Source organism: Danio aesculapii, chromosome 4 (assembly GCF_903798145.1).
Source record: "Danio aesculapii chromosome 4, fDanAes4.1, whole genome shotgun sequence".
NCBI classification, from domain to species: Eukaryota; Metazoa; Chordata; class Actinopteri; order Cypriniformes; family Danionidae; genus Danio; species Danio aesculapii.
Window position 1 is genome coordinate 57,412,058 of NC_079438.1, and position 15,015 is coordinate 57,427,072.

At 34.3% G+C, this 15,015-nt stretch overlaps 1 protein-coding gene across 3 annotated transcripts in view; it reads left to right on the plus strand.

The window, feature by feature from the left end:
• The first annotated feature begins 1,962 nt into the window (after positions 1-1,962).
• The window catches only part of nap1l1 (nucleosome assembly protein 1-like 1), a 28,196-nt gene continuing 15,143 nt past the window's right edge, over positions 1,963-15,015 (plus strand). For all 3 annotated transcript variants that reach the window (XM_056456220.1, XM_056456217.1, XM_056456218.1), the window contains exons 1-5: positions 1,963-2,068; positions 6,097-6,135; positions 9,185-9,267; positions 12,533-12,635; positions 14,276-14,417. In XM_056456220.1, coding sequence (XP_056312195.1) covers positions 6,119-6,135; positions 9,185-9,267; positions 12,533-12,635; positions 14,276-14,417 — 345 coding nt within the window. In that variant the 5' untranslated portion in view covers positions 1,963-2,068; positions 6,097-6,118. The remainder of the gene's footprint in view (positions 2,069-6,096; positions 6,136-9,184; positions 9,268-12,532; positions 12,636-14,275; positions 14,418-15,015) is intronic.

The following is a 15,015-nucleotide window of genomic DNA, read 5'->3' on the forward strand; positions in this document are numbered from 1 at the left end:
CCTTTATTTGGTGAGTAACATAAACTATGGGGTGTTATACTACAACACACTGCAGTTTAAGATTAAAGTGTATCAGTTTATCATGTTATTAAAGCAACAGCAGAATTAAATAACAGTACGTTTATCATATTATTGTAAATATTTGTTTTGTTTTTTCATTTGGAGACTGCTTTAAACTCAAAATACTGAATAGTTTGTCCATTGTCTGCTTTGTTTTGGCTCCTTTTGTTTTTACTTCACTACTTTTTTCCATTTCAGTGGTCTTTATAAAGGGAACAACAATAGACAAGTGTCGGAGATCACCGAGGTCAAGTCAGAGGTTACAGGTTTAATAGAACCTCATTGACACACTTCTGTTTCGAAAGAGCAAGACTTTCTGCTTGCATTTAGTGTGTGTTTGTGTGTGTGAGTGCAGTGAGTTGTAAGCCGAGTAGTTTTTGCAGCAGGTTTCTGGCAAGCCTGATTCTTCCAAGCACACAGAACAATGACTCTGTTTATATTCTTACAAATTTGATAGTGTCCAGGAATGCTTTAACACTCCACACACCACCAAATGTTATGGAACCTTTACAGAATCAGTTTTAACAGTTTGTTTTTGTAGAAATACAGAGGATAATGTGTTTTATTAAAGAAAGACCACATACAGTGACAGAAAATACATGAAAAGGGGAGTTTTTACACACAGAAAACATATTAAATGCAAGTAAAGAGTGTCTATTTGACTACCACACACATACACATACTCAAACACTATGATTTTGGTATCTATCTTTTTGTCCTCCCTCTTTTTAAATGATAACAACAACAGTATATAATAATAATAATAATAACAATAATAATAATATTAATAATAATAAACAGCTAAACTTGGACTTGTCATGGCATCTCTGGCAATTTGATGTGCATTTTTGATCCTCATTTGCAAGTAAAATCTGCTAAATGAAAAATAATACATAATTAAATGCATGATAGCCATTATTTTGATCATAAATATACAGGCAGACAGGTAGGTAGGTGGGTAGGCAGATAGGTAGATAGATAGATAGATAGATAGATAGATAGATAGATAGATAGATAGATAGATAGATAGATAGATAGATAGATGGATGGATGGATGGATGGATGGATGGATGGATGGATGGATGGATGGATGGATGGATATTTTATACTTATTTGCAAGTTATTTTGAATAAATAAATAAATAAATGCTTGATATCAATTATTTTCGCTCACAAAAATACGTCAAAGTATACTAACAGGATCCAGATAGATAGAATGTTCATACTTTTTTTGCAAGCTATTGTTAATAATTAATTAATTAAATAAATAAATACTAGATTTCGCAGTAATGGGTTGCGGCTGGAAGGGCATCCACTGCGTAAAAACGGCTGGATAAGTTGGCGGTTCATTCCGCTGTGGCGACCCCAGATTAATAAAGGGACTAAGCCGAAAAGAAAATGAATGAATGAATACTTGATATCAATTATTTTTATTCACAAAAATAGACTGCATCAAATTATAAACACAGGATCTAGATAGATAGATAGATAGATAGATAGATAGATAGATAGATAGATAGATAGATAGATAGATAGATAGATAGATAGATAGATAGATAGATATTTAATCTACAAATACATATATTTATAATCTTTTTAAAATATATTTGACGCTTTGGCGGGAACCTCCACCCCTGCCCACCCACTCTGGAACAATGGCATTCCCCCTGAACCATTTCCGGCCGCCCCTCCCTTTCCGCCGATGCAAATTCCGAATCCTACTATGGCCAAACCCATCCTCTTGAATATTAATTAGCCACTCTTTGAGGCGCTGGCGAGCAGACGTACGTCTGTCAACCAATAAAAACAGCGCTTCGTGATCGCGTCATTAATATTCATGAGTCAAGCCCTCGATGTAGTAGGATTGGTAGAAGCGCGAGCCGCGTTACGTGCTGACGCCAGATGTATATGAGCGCACGCGGCGGGATCTTATTCCCTTTTAGCGCCATCAGAGCGGGAGTCTCACCGTTTCACCGCCGCCTCACAGACATCCACACATCGGGCTCTCGGTAAGAGCACACCCCGCACAAACACTCTATAAATCTCCGGTTATTCGTTACAATCGATAAAGCGGGTTTTTAAAATGAGATTTAACGGTCATCGAGCGTGATGTGTAGCTGGCGAGCTAATCGTTCAGTTAGCAGCCATTGAGACAGACTCCTCCATGATGGAGATGAAAATGGCTGTTCGCCTTTTAAATATCGACTAAATTTGTGCTAATCCGTTAGATGAGCTAATTATACTGCGTTTTTTAATGTTTGATCGGGTGTTTGAGACGAGATTTGATTGTTTGAAATGTTGTCTTTGACGTATTTCCTTGTGTTGGGAGGATGATGGTGATGATAGTTGGTCTGATCTGGCGGGTAAGTTTTTTTGGGTAGGGAGGGAGGGGGGTTTGTCTGATCACGTTGTCGGAAAAATGCAAATATAACCGGTTTGTTTGACCATTTTGCCTGTTTTAGTGATAAAGTGATGCGGATGTGTCAATGTAGCACGTGTTCAAGCATGATTTGGGGTGTAAATCACAAATAAGTTAAATGTTAAATTATTCTTTACTTTTTACTCTAATAATTTAAATATGAAGTATTGGTTTGGTTAATATACTAGTGTTCTCCTAGTTATGACTACTTGATTAGCATTGGTTATTATTAGGATGGTGTTTTGCTAGCTGTTTTAGCCGGTGGGTCTGTGGAGGAAACACGTGGTGATGTGGCCTGGTGGGAAGTGACCACTGCACTGACCCGTGGATCAAATCCAGCATCATTAACCTAGTTTCGTACTTAAACAACTGTTTTAAATGGTAATTTGCGACATGGTTAGTCTGATGCCTTGTTATTCGTCACATCAGTATGAGATTGTGCTGGTGGGTTGCCAGATTATCTACTATTGCGTATAATGTGCAAAAGTTAGTCAGCGGGATTTGCATATTTAATGCTTTCTAGTTAATGGCGTATTTATGCTTGATCTTTGAATATCTACAATGCATGCATTCTGAAATTTTTATATATAAATTATATATTTAATGCATGCAGAAGTGTATCTAAACTATATTAATATTAATCTGCAAAAGTATACATGTCAAATATTATTACTCAGTTTTATTTAGTGGTCATAAAGGCACTTTTCACAGAAATGGGTAGTTATTTTAGAGTTAAATGATAAACTAATTGTCAGTTTGTAGTTTGCATGGATAAGCAACTATTGCTTCCTATTTAGCATGGGTTAGTGGCCAGATAATTTAACAGAATTTTTAGATCTGTGATATTTTAGATGTAGGAGATCTTGCACGTCTAGTTTACGTTGTAGGATTGACATTGCTTTAGTCTTCATATAAATAGTCATAACTGACTGGTGGTTCATGGCACTGTTGGCTATAAGGTTTGTGGGTTTTACAAAGTGCACTGAACCTTTGTTCCTGACGACTGAGATTTTATACGGTTTAAAGGCTTGCCGGCAGCTTTCACTGCTGAAGAATGGTTATCAGAGTCTGGTGGAAATGTGCCAGGAACTTTGTCCTGGTATTGTGACGTCTTGTTTGGGAAATAAGATCCATTGCTGCCATGGTGTGGGAAATGTATGCGTGTTTGTTTGGGCTTGGTAAAAAAGTGAAATATTGCGAATGTACATGGGTCATCATGCATTTGCTTGCAATAGATAATTGATTTAATGTAATGCCATCGCATCAAATTTCTTAAACATCATATAGTGCTGGTGTGTACTGACAGGCTTCAGCTGTCTGATCTGCTTGGCGCAGGAAGAGATTAACCTTCAGATTTGTCAAGAAAGGTGTCAGGCCTTCATGATTGATCATCTTCAGAGTCTGGCCATCAGCTCTTGAATGAATGTGCTCAGTATTCCAGGTCTGATTGTGGTCGCCTGAGGCTCGTTTTGATCCGTCTCTGCTTCACAATCAAATTTGGAGGTGTTGTGCTTGTATGCAGGTCGGGCCTCTGCAAATGAATGCAGGCTAATGCAGAGCTGGAGATACGGGGTTCACACCTTTGATGTCTGTAGCTAATCTATCCCATAAACCCTAGGGGTTTGTTTTCTGCCTTTTTTCTAACACCAGTATGGCTGCGCGCATGTTTCAATAAGTTTGCATCAGTTGTCAAGACTTTAACCAGTTAGCTAAAAGATAATCGCTCAATTTTTCACTTTTTAGATTCAGATTCCACCATTTATGTGATTTATTGAAGAAAATGAGCAATTCTAAAACCATTTTAAAGATATAGTTCACCCAAAAAAGTCTACTCGCCCCTGTTTTAAACCATTGAGTTATATTGAACATGAGATTCTGAAGAAATCTGTGAAACTTGTCTTGCGTTACATGTGTATCCCTTTTATGAAAGTCGATTACAGGGTTTCAGCTTTCTTAAATATATATATATATATATATATATGTTTTAAGAAACTCAGTGGACAGCAAAAATCAGTTCAAGGCACTTGAGAATGTGGAGATATTAAAAAGCCTTTGACATGGCTATCCTGGATCATTGTTATCCTGATGAAGGCAAGTGTTTTTCCGAAACACACAGGCACAGTTTTAAGGTATAACCATGCCAATAAAGGCTTTTAAATATATTTTTCACATTTTTCGAGTTCCTTGGACTGATTATTCTGAGTTCTTTACCCAAAGAGCACCGACATTATTTAGGCTACCCCTGAGCACTTTTTGTTTTAAACTCTTTGGTTTAAAACCACTTAAGTCAGTAAATAGTAGGTAAACTTTTCATTTTGGCTGAAATTTAGGCAACATGTTTAATTCTGACATTTGACATGTATGTAATGCTTTAATTCAGATTCTACTATTTATGTAGTTTTGAGTGTCTTCTCTCAACCACGCTCCTGAAGGACCACCAGCTGTGCACACTCCATGTCATTACATGTGTATCTCTTATGAAAGTCGATTACAGGGTTTCAGCTTTCTTAAATATATAGATTTTCGTGTTTTAAGAGAAGAAACTCAGTGGACTGCAAAAATCAGTTCAAGGCACTTGAGAATGTGGAGATATTAAAAAGCCTTTGACATGACTATCCTGGATCACTGTTATCCTGATGAAGGCAAGTGTTTGCCGAAACACACAGGCACAGTTTTAAGGTATAACCATGCCAATAAAGGCTTTTAAATATATTTTTCACATTTTTCGAGTTCCTTGGACTGATTATTCTGAGTTCTTTACCCAAAGAGCACTGACACATTATTTAGGCTACCCCTGAGCACTTTTTGTTTTAAACTCTTTGGTTTAAAACCACTTAAGTCAGTAAATAGTAGATAAACTTTTCATTTTGGGCTGAAATTTAGGCAACATGTTTAATTCTGACATTTGACCTGTATGTTATGCTTTTTAATTCAGATTGGGCTATTCTACTATTTATGTAGTTTTGAGTGTCTTCTAAAACTTTCTCAACCACGCTCCTGAAGGACCACCAGCTGTGCACACTCCATGTCTTCTTAACCAAACACCTGATTGAGATCATCAGCTCATTAGCAGAGACTAAAAGGCCTGTAATAGGTGCTACATCCCAAGGAGACATCCAGAACATGCAGTGTTGGTGATCCTCCAGGAACGTGGTTGAGAAACACGAAGACCAATTCACCCCAAAATAACCGTTTTAATAATTTACTCAACCTTGTTTTAAACTATTTAATTGTTGTCTTGAATGTGATAGAAATCTGAATTTAGTATTAGTTTAAATTAGTTTTATTTATTAGTGAACTTAATACCTTAGTATTAGGGTACAGGTTTTAATCTATTTTAAATGTGTTTTCTATCTTCAACAGAAGATATTTAAAGGTTTAAACCACTTACGTGAGAGTAAACACACTTAAGTTAAATGTTTAATCCACAATTTTGACACCTGTATGCTTATATTCTGATAGCAAGTGTATCTAAACAGTTAAACCTGTGCATATATTTTGTGTCTGAAACACTGAGCCGTCACCTGACTGATAAGGCCATGGGTGACCGGATTTGGCTGGAGGCTGCTGAATATAATGAACAACATTAACATTTTCCTTTCTGCGTTTTCCCTGCAGGAAACAACACAAACGGTGAAACATGGCAGATCTTGACAAGTGAGTGCTTGTTTGCCTTTTTAATTCAGACTTTTGTCAGTGTCTGATCACGTCTCATTTGACAGCTTGTGGGATTCCCAGCTTTAATTTGATTTTGGGTGTTTGTGTGTTAAATGGATAACATTTAGGTGTGTGCAGTATTAGTACACGCACACACACAAAAAGTCAGATATTTGTAGGGACTTTTTCTGGAGCTGTAATTGTTTTGTTAGTTCTGTGCTAGCTTAGGCCTGTCATTGATCATGCCATTAGTTTAAAAGAGTGATTCACTGAATCATTCATTCGATTCGATCAAAACGGCTTACCTAGAAATGATGATTGTGATTCAAATGATTTGTTCAGAATTAAATTCATTGAGGAAAGAAGCACTGCATACAACTGTATAGTAGCTTTTCTGTAAATTTAATAGCTTGCATATACTGACCACATGTAAAGAACTTTTGTTTTTACATTTTCATTAACATTTTAAAGCATATACTCCAGTTTACTTATTTATATGGTGGTTTTTCTTTATTACAGAAACATATGCTGAATATTAAGATCTTCTATTATGTTTGGTTGGTTTAGTGCAGTGTTTCCCAACCCTGTTCCTGAAGGCACACCAACATTCCAAATTGTCAACCTCTCTAATCAAACACACCTGAATCATCTTATCATAACATCAGAAGAGACTCCAAAACCTGAAATGAATGGGTCAGATAATGGAGACATCCAAAATATGTACTGTTGGTGTGCCTCCAGGAACAGGGTTGGGAAACACTGGTTTAGTGCATCTAACGTGTGAAGCTCATCCAGCATTAATCTAAATATAAAAATAAAGCACTAGTTGCGCTAAGGTTGTCAAAAATAACACCATTAATACTGGAATATTTGCTGTGGTCTGCTCATAATATTGAGAATGGTATCTAATATCGACATTTTTCTTGGTATTGTATGGAAGTTTGAAGTTCCAGTACTGTGACAACACAATCTTGCACCGCTCTCAGCTGATTTTTTGTTTAGCCATCATCATCATATGACCACATGTTAGACCAGCAATGTGTCTTCATGCTTTCACACTCACTGCAGTATCCCAAGCATCTTTGCAATGCCAAACACATGCTTGCCACTTTTCAGTTTGGGGGTCGATCACTCTGCACTTCTCTGACATGAGAAATACACCTGTTGCTCACCACAGAAACTTCCTGTCTCTGAAGATCAGTTGATATCATGCAGATTTACAAGCACCTGCGTTTTTATGTGGCATAAAGTATGATAAATAAGGGTTCACAAATTCAGTGCGTATTCATAGGATTATGAAATGATAAATCAAATGTCGTTATTCATTTGAATCTTATCCCAACATACATTGCAAAAAAGTTGCTTAAGCAGGTGTAATGGCAAAAAGGTTGCTTTATTGAGATGTTTAAAAGGAGTAATTTTGGAATATTTATCATTGATCAAATTGAAGACTTGTATGGCTTTAATCAGTGTTTGTTTTGTTTCTGTATAATGCATGATTTAAGATTCTTGATTTGTAATTATATAATTGTACATTTGATTATACTTGGTTCAAGTGTTGCCTTGAATATAGCCAATGCTGCTAATATGGCATTACAACATAAATGTGTTTGCTTTTGTAATTAATTTGTAAAAGGATTTAAAGTAAAATGGCTAACTCTACAATATGTTCAATAGTGTTAATGTGTTAATCAGCAATGAGAAATGACCACATACAAGTTTAAAACACTGTTTTGCTATTAACTAGGGCTGCACAATGTTGGAAAAAATTGACATTGCAATATTTTCTTTATACATTACAAATACACTTCAGCAGATGGCTTGAATATCTCTTTTTGTAGAGAATTCAGCATTTCAGAAAGTTTGTGGTAATTTTATAGTGGGAGTGCATGTGAATAAATTATTAAAATCAACTTTTAAACTAGGGCTGGGTGATATGGTGAAATGCAATCTTGATGATTATTTTCCATATTGAACTATTGATGTATATTTCTATATAAGTTGTTAATGCTTCCAGATTTTAGAGTACCCCAACAATGACTGAAGCAACACAAATTAAAGGATCCGTTAAATAGCGTAGCATATTTTCGGCAGAAAATTTGGTACATCTCTATCAACACACTTTTTAGATTCTCGTTGCACATTTCTGCTGTGACTGGCTGTTAGATCAATATAGAGTAAAAAAAAAAGTCCAGCGCTTATCATTATTATTGAGAGAAATCTTTTTGCGATTTGATGCAATATAGTTTAGCAGTCCATTCCTACTTTAATGTAAGAACCTAATTTAAAATGACACCTTCACTATAAAAAAATAATTCAATTGTTTTTTGTGGAAGCAACAAAAGATATTGTTGTGCCTGAATGCGTAAAACTGACTAAAGAAATTAATAACATTTAAATCCACAATAGTTAAACTTTCTATAACAATCATACTTGACATTTGACATTGCAGATCCAGCCATGTGCACATTGCAATATCGATGCTAAACTTGATTTTGAGCATTAAGAAATTAGCATCACCTTACAACTTTTTTTATTGTATAAAGGCTTTTGTAAAATAATTGCTTCATGTTAACAAGTAGAGCCTTAATCATAGGCCTATAAATATTTTTAGTCAATATCTCAGCATGTCGTTGACCAGATAAACGTATGAAAATACTTTTTCAGCATTTGGTAGTGTTATGAACAATCACTGCTGTATTTGGTGGTGTGACAATCATTCAGCAGTCATAAAGGCACTATAAATGTTTAAGTAATATTTCTTTGTGTTTTGCCCATAAAATTATGCATATTCATTATCAATATATTATAATTTTGAAAATCTGCACATCCATTCATCCAATATTCAATGCATAAAAGCTTGAATGCGTGATAATTGTGGGCAGAGAGCAAGAGTTGGTCGAGCTCTTTTAGCTTTTAAAGCTGAAGGAAATGCTGGTTTCCTCATGACCCCTTTAAGACATGTCATGTTGAAGCAGAAGGAAACCCAATTAACACCTGCAGAGTTTGCTGGGTAAATGTTTAATCTCCTGTGATCGTGTGTTTGCAGTAAAGACCAGGCTGAAATGGACCCAGCAGATATGGAGGATGTTGAAGAGGAGGAGGAAGATGCCGGGGAAGACAACAGTAAAGGTATGATTGCTGATTTCTGCATGCATTTCTCTCTAGCTGTAGTTTTTGTGAACTACAATTAAACTAACGTTGGATTTTGCTGATGCTTGACTAAAATGTGTCGATATAGCAGTTAACCAATGCATAACCGCAAAGATGAGCTAGAACTAGATTAACTGGTGTACAACAGTTTGACAGGTACAACAGGTTCTGGAGGAACTCCTATTAGTGAAACTCAATCTTTTCAGTAATGAAAGTGATTTCATTTATTATTTTATTACACCATTTAAGCAATGATTTTACCCTATAAAGACTGATCTGTTTTGAGCTCTGTGGTTAGATTACATAAGCATTTGTTAAACCCCTCCCAGCTGTTTGCATTAAGTTATTTTATTATAATTTTTAATTTAAGGAAAAATACTGGAATTAATCCTGAACTACATTACCCATGATTCTTTACAGGAATTTCACCAATCACAAAGATGCAGTGTACAAAGCAAACTTAAGCACGGCTCCTTCATAATTCACTACAATTTACAGCGTCTTGCTACTTTCAGAATACCATAATATCTATAATAATGGTTTGTTTGGTTCATGGCTTTTATGAGCTTTTTGGAAAATATTTCTGGGGAAAAACAAACATTTTGTAATCTGTAAAGCAAAGTAGATCCCATCGATAGAGAGATGGATGGATGGATGGATTGATTCTTCCATTGGATATAATGGATGGATCGATAAAACAATATAGATAGATAGATACTACTATTGGATATGCTGGATAGATGGATAACAATGTAGATCGGATGGATGGATAAATGGAAAGAGATACCATTGGATATGATGGATGGATGGATAGATAAAACAATGTAGATCCTATAGATGGATGGATGGATGGATAGATAGATAGATACTATTGGATATGATGGATAGATAAAACAATGTAGATCCCATTATAGATAGATGGATGGATAGATTCTACCATTGATATGATGGATGGATAGATAAAACAATATGGATGGATAGATACTACTGTTGGATATGATGGATGGATGGATAAAACAATGTAGATCCTATAGATGGGTGGATGGATAGATAGATAGATAGATAGATAGATAGATAGATAGATAGATAGATAGATAGATACTATTGGATATGATGGATAGATAAAACAATGTAGATCCTATAGATGGGTGGATGGATGGATAGATAGATACTATTGGATATGATGGATAGATAAAACAATGTAGATCCTATTATAGATAGATAGATGGATGGATAGATTCTACCATTGACATGATGGATGGATAGATAAAACAAGATGGATGGATGTATGGATGGATAGATACTACTGTTGGATATGATGGATGGATAGATAAAACAATGTAGATCCTATAGATGGGTAGATAGATGGATACTATTGGATATGATGGATAGATAAAACAATGTAGATTCTATTATAGATAGATAGATTCTACCATTGATATGATGGATGGATAGATAAAACAAGATGGATGGATGTATGGATGGATAGATACTACTGTTGGATATGATGGATGGATAGATAAAACAATGTAGATCCTTCCACATTATCTATCCATTATATCCAACAGATCCTGTTATTAGATTAAGAGTTTGACTATAGATGGATAGATGGATGGATGGATAGATAGATAGATAGATAGATAGATAGATAGATAGATAAAGCAACTCTTGCTGACAGTCACAGTTATTATGAAGAGGTTGTGAATGTTAGCATTGGCACTTTCTGTGTTGGGTAACACGATATCAGTCTGCACCCTCTGTGACCTTAGCTGTGTTTAGCAGCTGGACAGAACCCTCGCCTTTAGTATTAATCCGCTCGCTCCATAAAGATTGCTACAGTTGCGTTGACCGACCTTTTTGTAAAAAAAATTTGGGATGTAAAGGGTATCGGTTTTTGACCCTTGTTGAAGGTGATGCTCTAGATCTGAGAAAGCTATTGGGTGATAGCTTGAGTTGAGGTGTTTATTAATGTTTTCGATAGCACATGCAAACTGAGATCATGGAAAATGGTTAGTCACCTATTGAATGCAGTTTTTAACTTTTAGATTTTTTTTCTTTTTGCATTATTACTCCAGACTTCAGAGTCACAGGATCTTTCATTAATCATTCTGAGGATTTGATGACCAAGAAACATTATTGTTGTTATCAGTGTTGCATCATTTTTCTGAGACGTCAGAAAACATTTCCTCACCCATAAAGCAGTAAAGTTATCAATATTAAAAATAATCATTACTTAACTAATTCTGTAAGAGTATTTGATCCTAATGGAACAGGCAGTCTGATGATGATTGTTGTTTTTGTTTTAGTAATTATTTTAAGCATATAGTTGCACTGAAGACTGGAATAAGTGTAATGTAGTAGTCGTAGCTCTACAGTAATGCATTGTGTTCAATAATATACTGGCACAACTGATAAATAGTAATAAGCAACTAAAATAATAATGATAACCTATGAATAAAAGGTCAACAAGGTGGTTCCATCGCCTGCTAAATAAAGGATGTCATCAAAACAATGAAACCGTTTCCAAATCCCAAATTGAGCCTTTTGGTGTGTGAAAATACTTGAGTTTAATTTTTCACATGACGTAGCTCCATGCTAATCTCACTATTTTTCATCTGTAAAGTGTCAAACTACATGTAAATTGAACAATGAACAAGTGAAGGTTTTTAGATCTACCTCAAGGTTGGATGTTTGACTAAAAGCTGCATTGTAGATGTTATTTCCCAGTATTGAGTAAACTCCTTGTGTATTCATTCAATTCAAGTTTATTTGTATGCACTTTTTTGCTGTTTTTGCGCAGAATTCTGTAAAGAATCTGTGGATTTAAGCGGAATGATTTTGGGAGTATTGTAACTAGACTTAATACATGAATTGAAGTAATAACTTTACCTTAATGTTTACAATGCAAATTCAATTAGATCCACATGTGGTAAACAGCAAGTCATATAATACACATACTAAAATACAGCAGATATTACTCTTAAAAACTGTATTGTAAAAATATCAACATTTTTCTTATTAGTCTATAATATCACTGAAATTAAACTGAATAAATCTTAATTTACACAATAGTCCAATGATGGGCTAAAAATCTGATTCCATGTGTGCCTACTAGTAATAGCTTTTAACAGTTTAAGTTATTGCATATAAACACAGTTGTCCGATATGTGTGTCTATAGGTTTATGTATACATGTTTATTGAAGTGGTCTGTTATGCAGCATAAGTTAATATTTTTTGTTTCAGCACGTCAGCTGACGCGGCAGATGATGCAGAATCCTCAGATTCTGGCGGCGCTGCAGGAGAGGCTGGATGGACTCGTAGGATCTCCCTCAGGATACATGGAGAGGTATGTGTGAAAACACCCACACACAACCTCAAATAGCTCCCCTCCTTCTGATTGGCTGCAGATTCATTCTTCTACTTTGCAAACAGTGACTGAAATTAAATGCTTCTAATTTGGGGCAGATCCTGTTTCTTGCGTCAGGCTCTGAAATGAATGATCGCTTTGAGCCAAAATAAAAAAGGAAAATGCTCAAGATTGGTAGGAAGCTTTAGGTTTTTTGATACTTTAACTACTGATCTTTACTAAAAAAGTAGACAAAATAATGCCTTTTCTTTAAATGCTCTTTAATGGAGTATTTTAGACATTTTTAAACAAATTTCTGTTGTCTTTCTCATGATGACGTTGCATAATGTTTTACTAGATACTTCGCAAGAGGCTTGTATTAAGCTTAGTCTCATTTGGAAAACTTCTAGGTTAATTACAGGGTGTCTGCAGGGTCTTAAAGTTCAAAATCAAAATATTAGGCTTTCAGATATTAAGTCTTAAATTAACTGAAATATTGTGTTGTAGGTCTTAAATCATTTTAAACAGACCTTTTATTTTTATTTATTTAAAGCTACCCAATTGATCCAACACGCATCTCAATAAAACATTTAGCAAAGCTACTTATAACTAATATAATAGTCTGTTGACATTTAGGTTTTAACTTTTTTTTATTTTATTTTTTTTATGTTGAAATATATGTAGATCATTTAAATGTGATTTCCTGCTTTTTATAAAACTGTTTCATAACTGTAACAGGCAATTCAATCATAGCTTAATGTTAAAGCAACTGTCATAACATCATCAATATGTGGCTCTTTAGATTCTCGGAAGCTATAGAAATTAAAAGTGTAAAACAGGAAATATGTTGGGATATTTGTTTACATCCCTCAATGTCTTTTGTTTACATCCCTCAAAATGGTCTAAATATGTGGCTAAGAAATTACTAATTATATATATATATTTTTTTTCTGCTTGGCTATTGAAAAATCCTTAGCGTTTAGCCCTGTAGAAGTCTGAAATTTCATTCTTGCTCTTAAAAAGGTCTTAAATTTGATTAAGTAAAACCTGCAGAAACCCTGAATTAGATGAAGTAGGCAAGTTAATTCATTGGACAAGTGTTTTCTGTAGCCAGATGGAAAATAATTTTAAATTGGTGCTTGATTACTGAATGAATGTGATTTAATACAGGTTTAGTGCCTAATGCCAGTTGAATTTAAATATAAAAGAAAATTGCTCCTATAAAGATGATGATTTTATTTGTTTATATTTAGTTTTATTTATGAACTCCATTTACCAATATGGTTTAATCTTCCTTAGATTAACATTTAAGGTAACCATTATTTATAACTACTGATTTATAACTGATGAGTTAATAGATTTTAATTCTTTTTTATTAAATGTGTGGATAAAAGTCAATTTGAATTAGTTGACCAGATAAAGATCTTTTACAACATTAGTGTTTATACCTAAATAAGTCTGAAATAAAATTCAGTATGGTTTTAAAGTCTTAAATTTGACTTGCTGAAAAGTGCAGAAACACTGAGCATTCAAATGTCATTTTTTTATTATTTATATACATTAATTCACCCATTAATTTGTGTTGAGTCACTGATGAATCATCTGCTTGTTGACCTCATGTTGTGTTCATGTGTTTGCAGTTTACCAAAGGTGGTGAAGAGACGTGTTAATGCACTTAAGAACCTCCAGGTCAAATGTGCCCATATCGAAGCTAAATTCTATGAAGAAGTCCACGAGCTGGAGCGAAAATATGCTGCTCTTTATCAGCCTCTGTTTGACAAGGTGAGCTTTGAGGACCCAGGTTTCTGTATTCCAAAACAAGACACAATACTTTGTTTACCTCCCAAATGCAGTCTGGTAAATTTTTGTATATAAGATCTATATATACGTTATTCATAAATATTATTACTATTTTAATTCATCTTATTTTAAGTTGAAATGTTTTTCTTTTTCTAAAATTCCAATTTCTTTCATTTTAACCTGGAAAAGATGTACAATGTTTAAAAAAAAATATGGGAGTTTAACAAAGTTTTCTCAAATATATACTTTTTACTATTATTTGTTGTTGTTTATTTTAAATCTAAATGCTTTTTTTTTTTTTTTGAAGTTCCAGTTTTTCTCATAACCTGGGACGGATGTATAGTTCTAAAATAAGGGGAAAGTTTCCTCCAAAATATACTAATTCATAATTTCATTTTTATTTATTCATTCATTCACTATTTCAAATCAAAATGCTTTTTTCTTTATGAAATTCCAATTTCTATCATTTTAACCTGGAAAATGTACAATATTTAAAAAAATATGGGAGTTTAACAAAGTTTCCTTGGTATAAATCTTTAATTATTATTATTTATTTATTTTTTTCCATCTGAAATTCCAG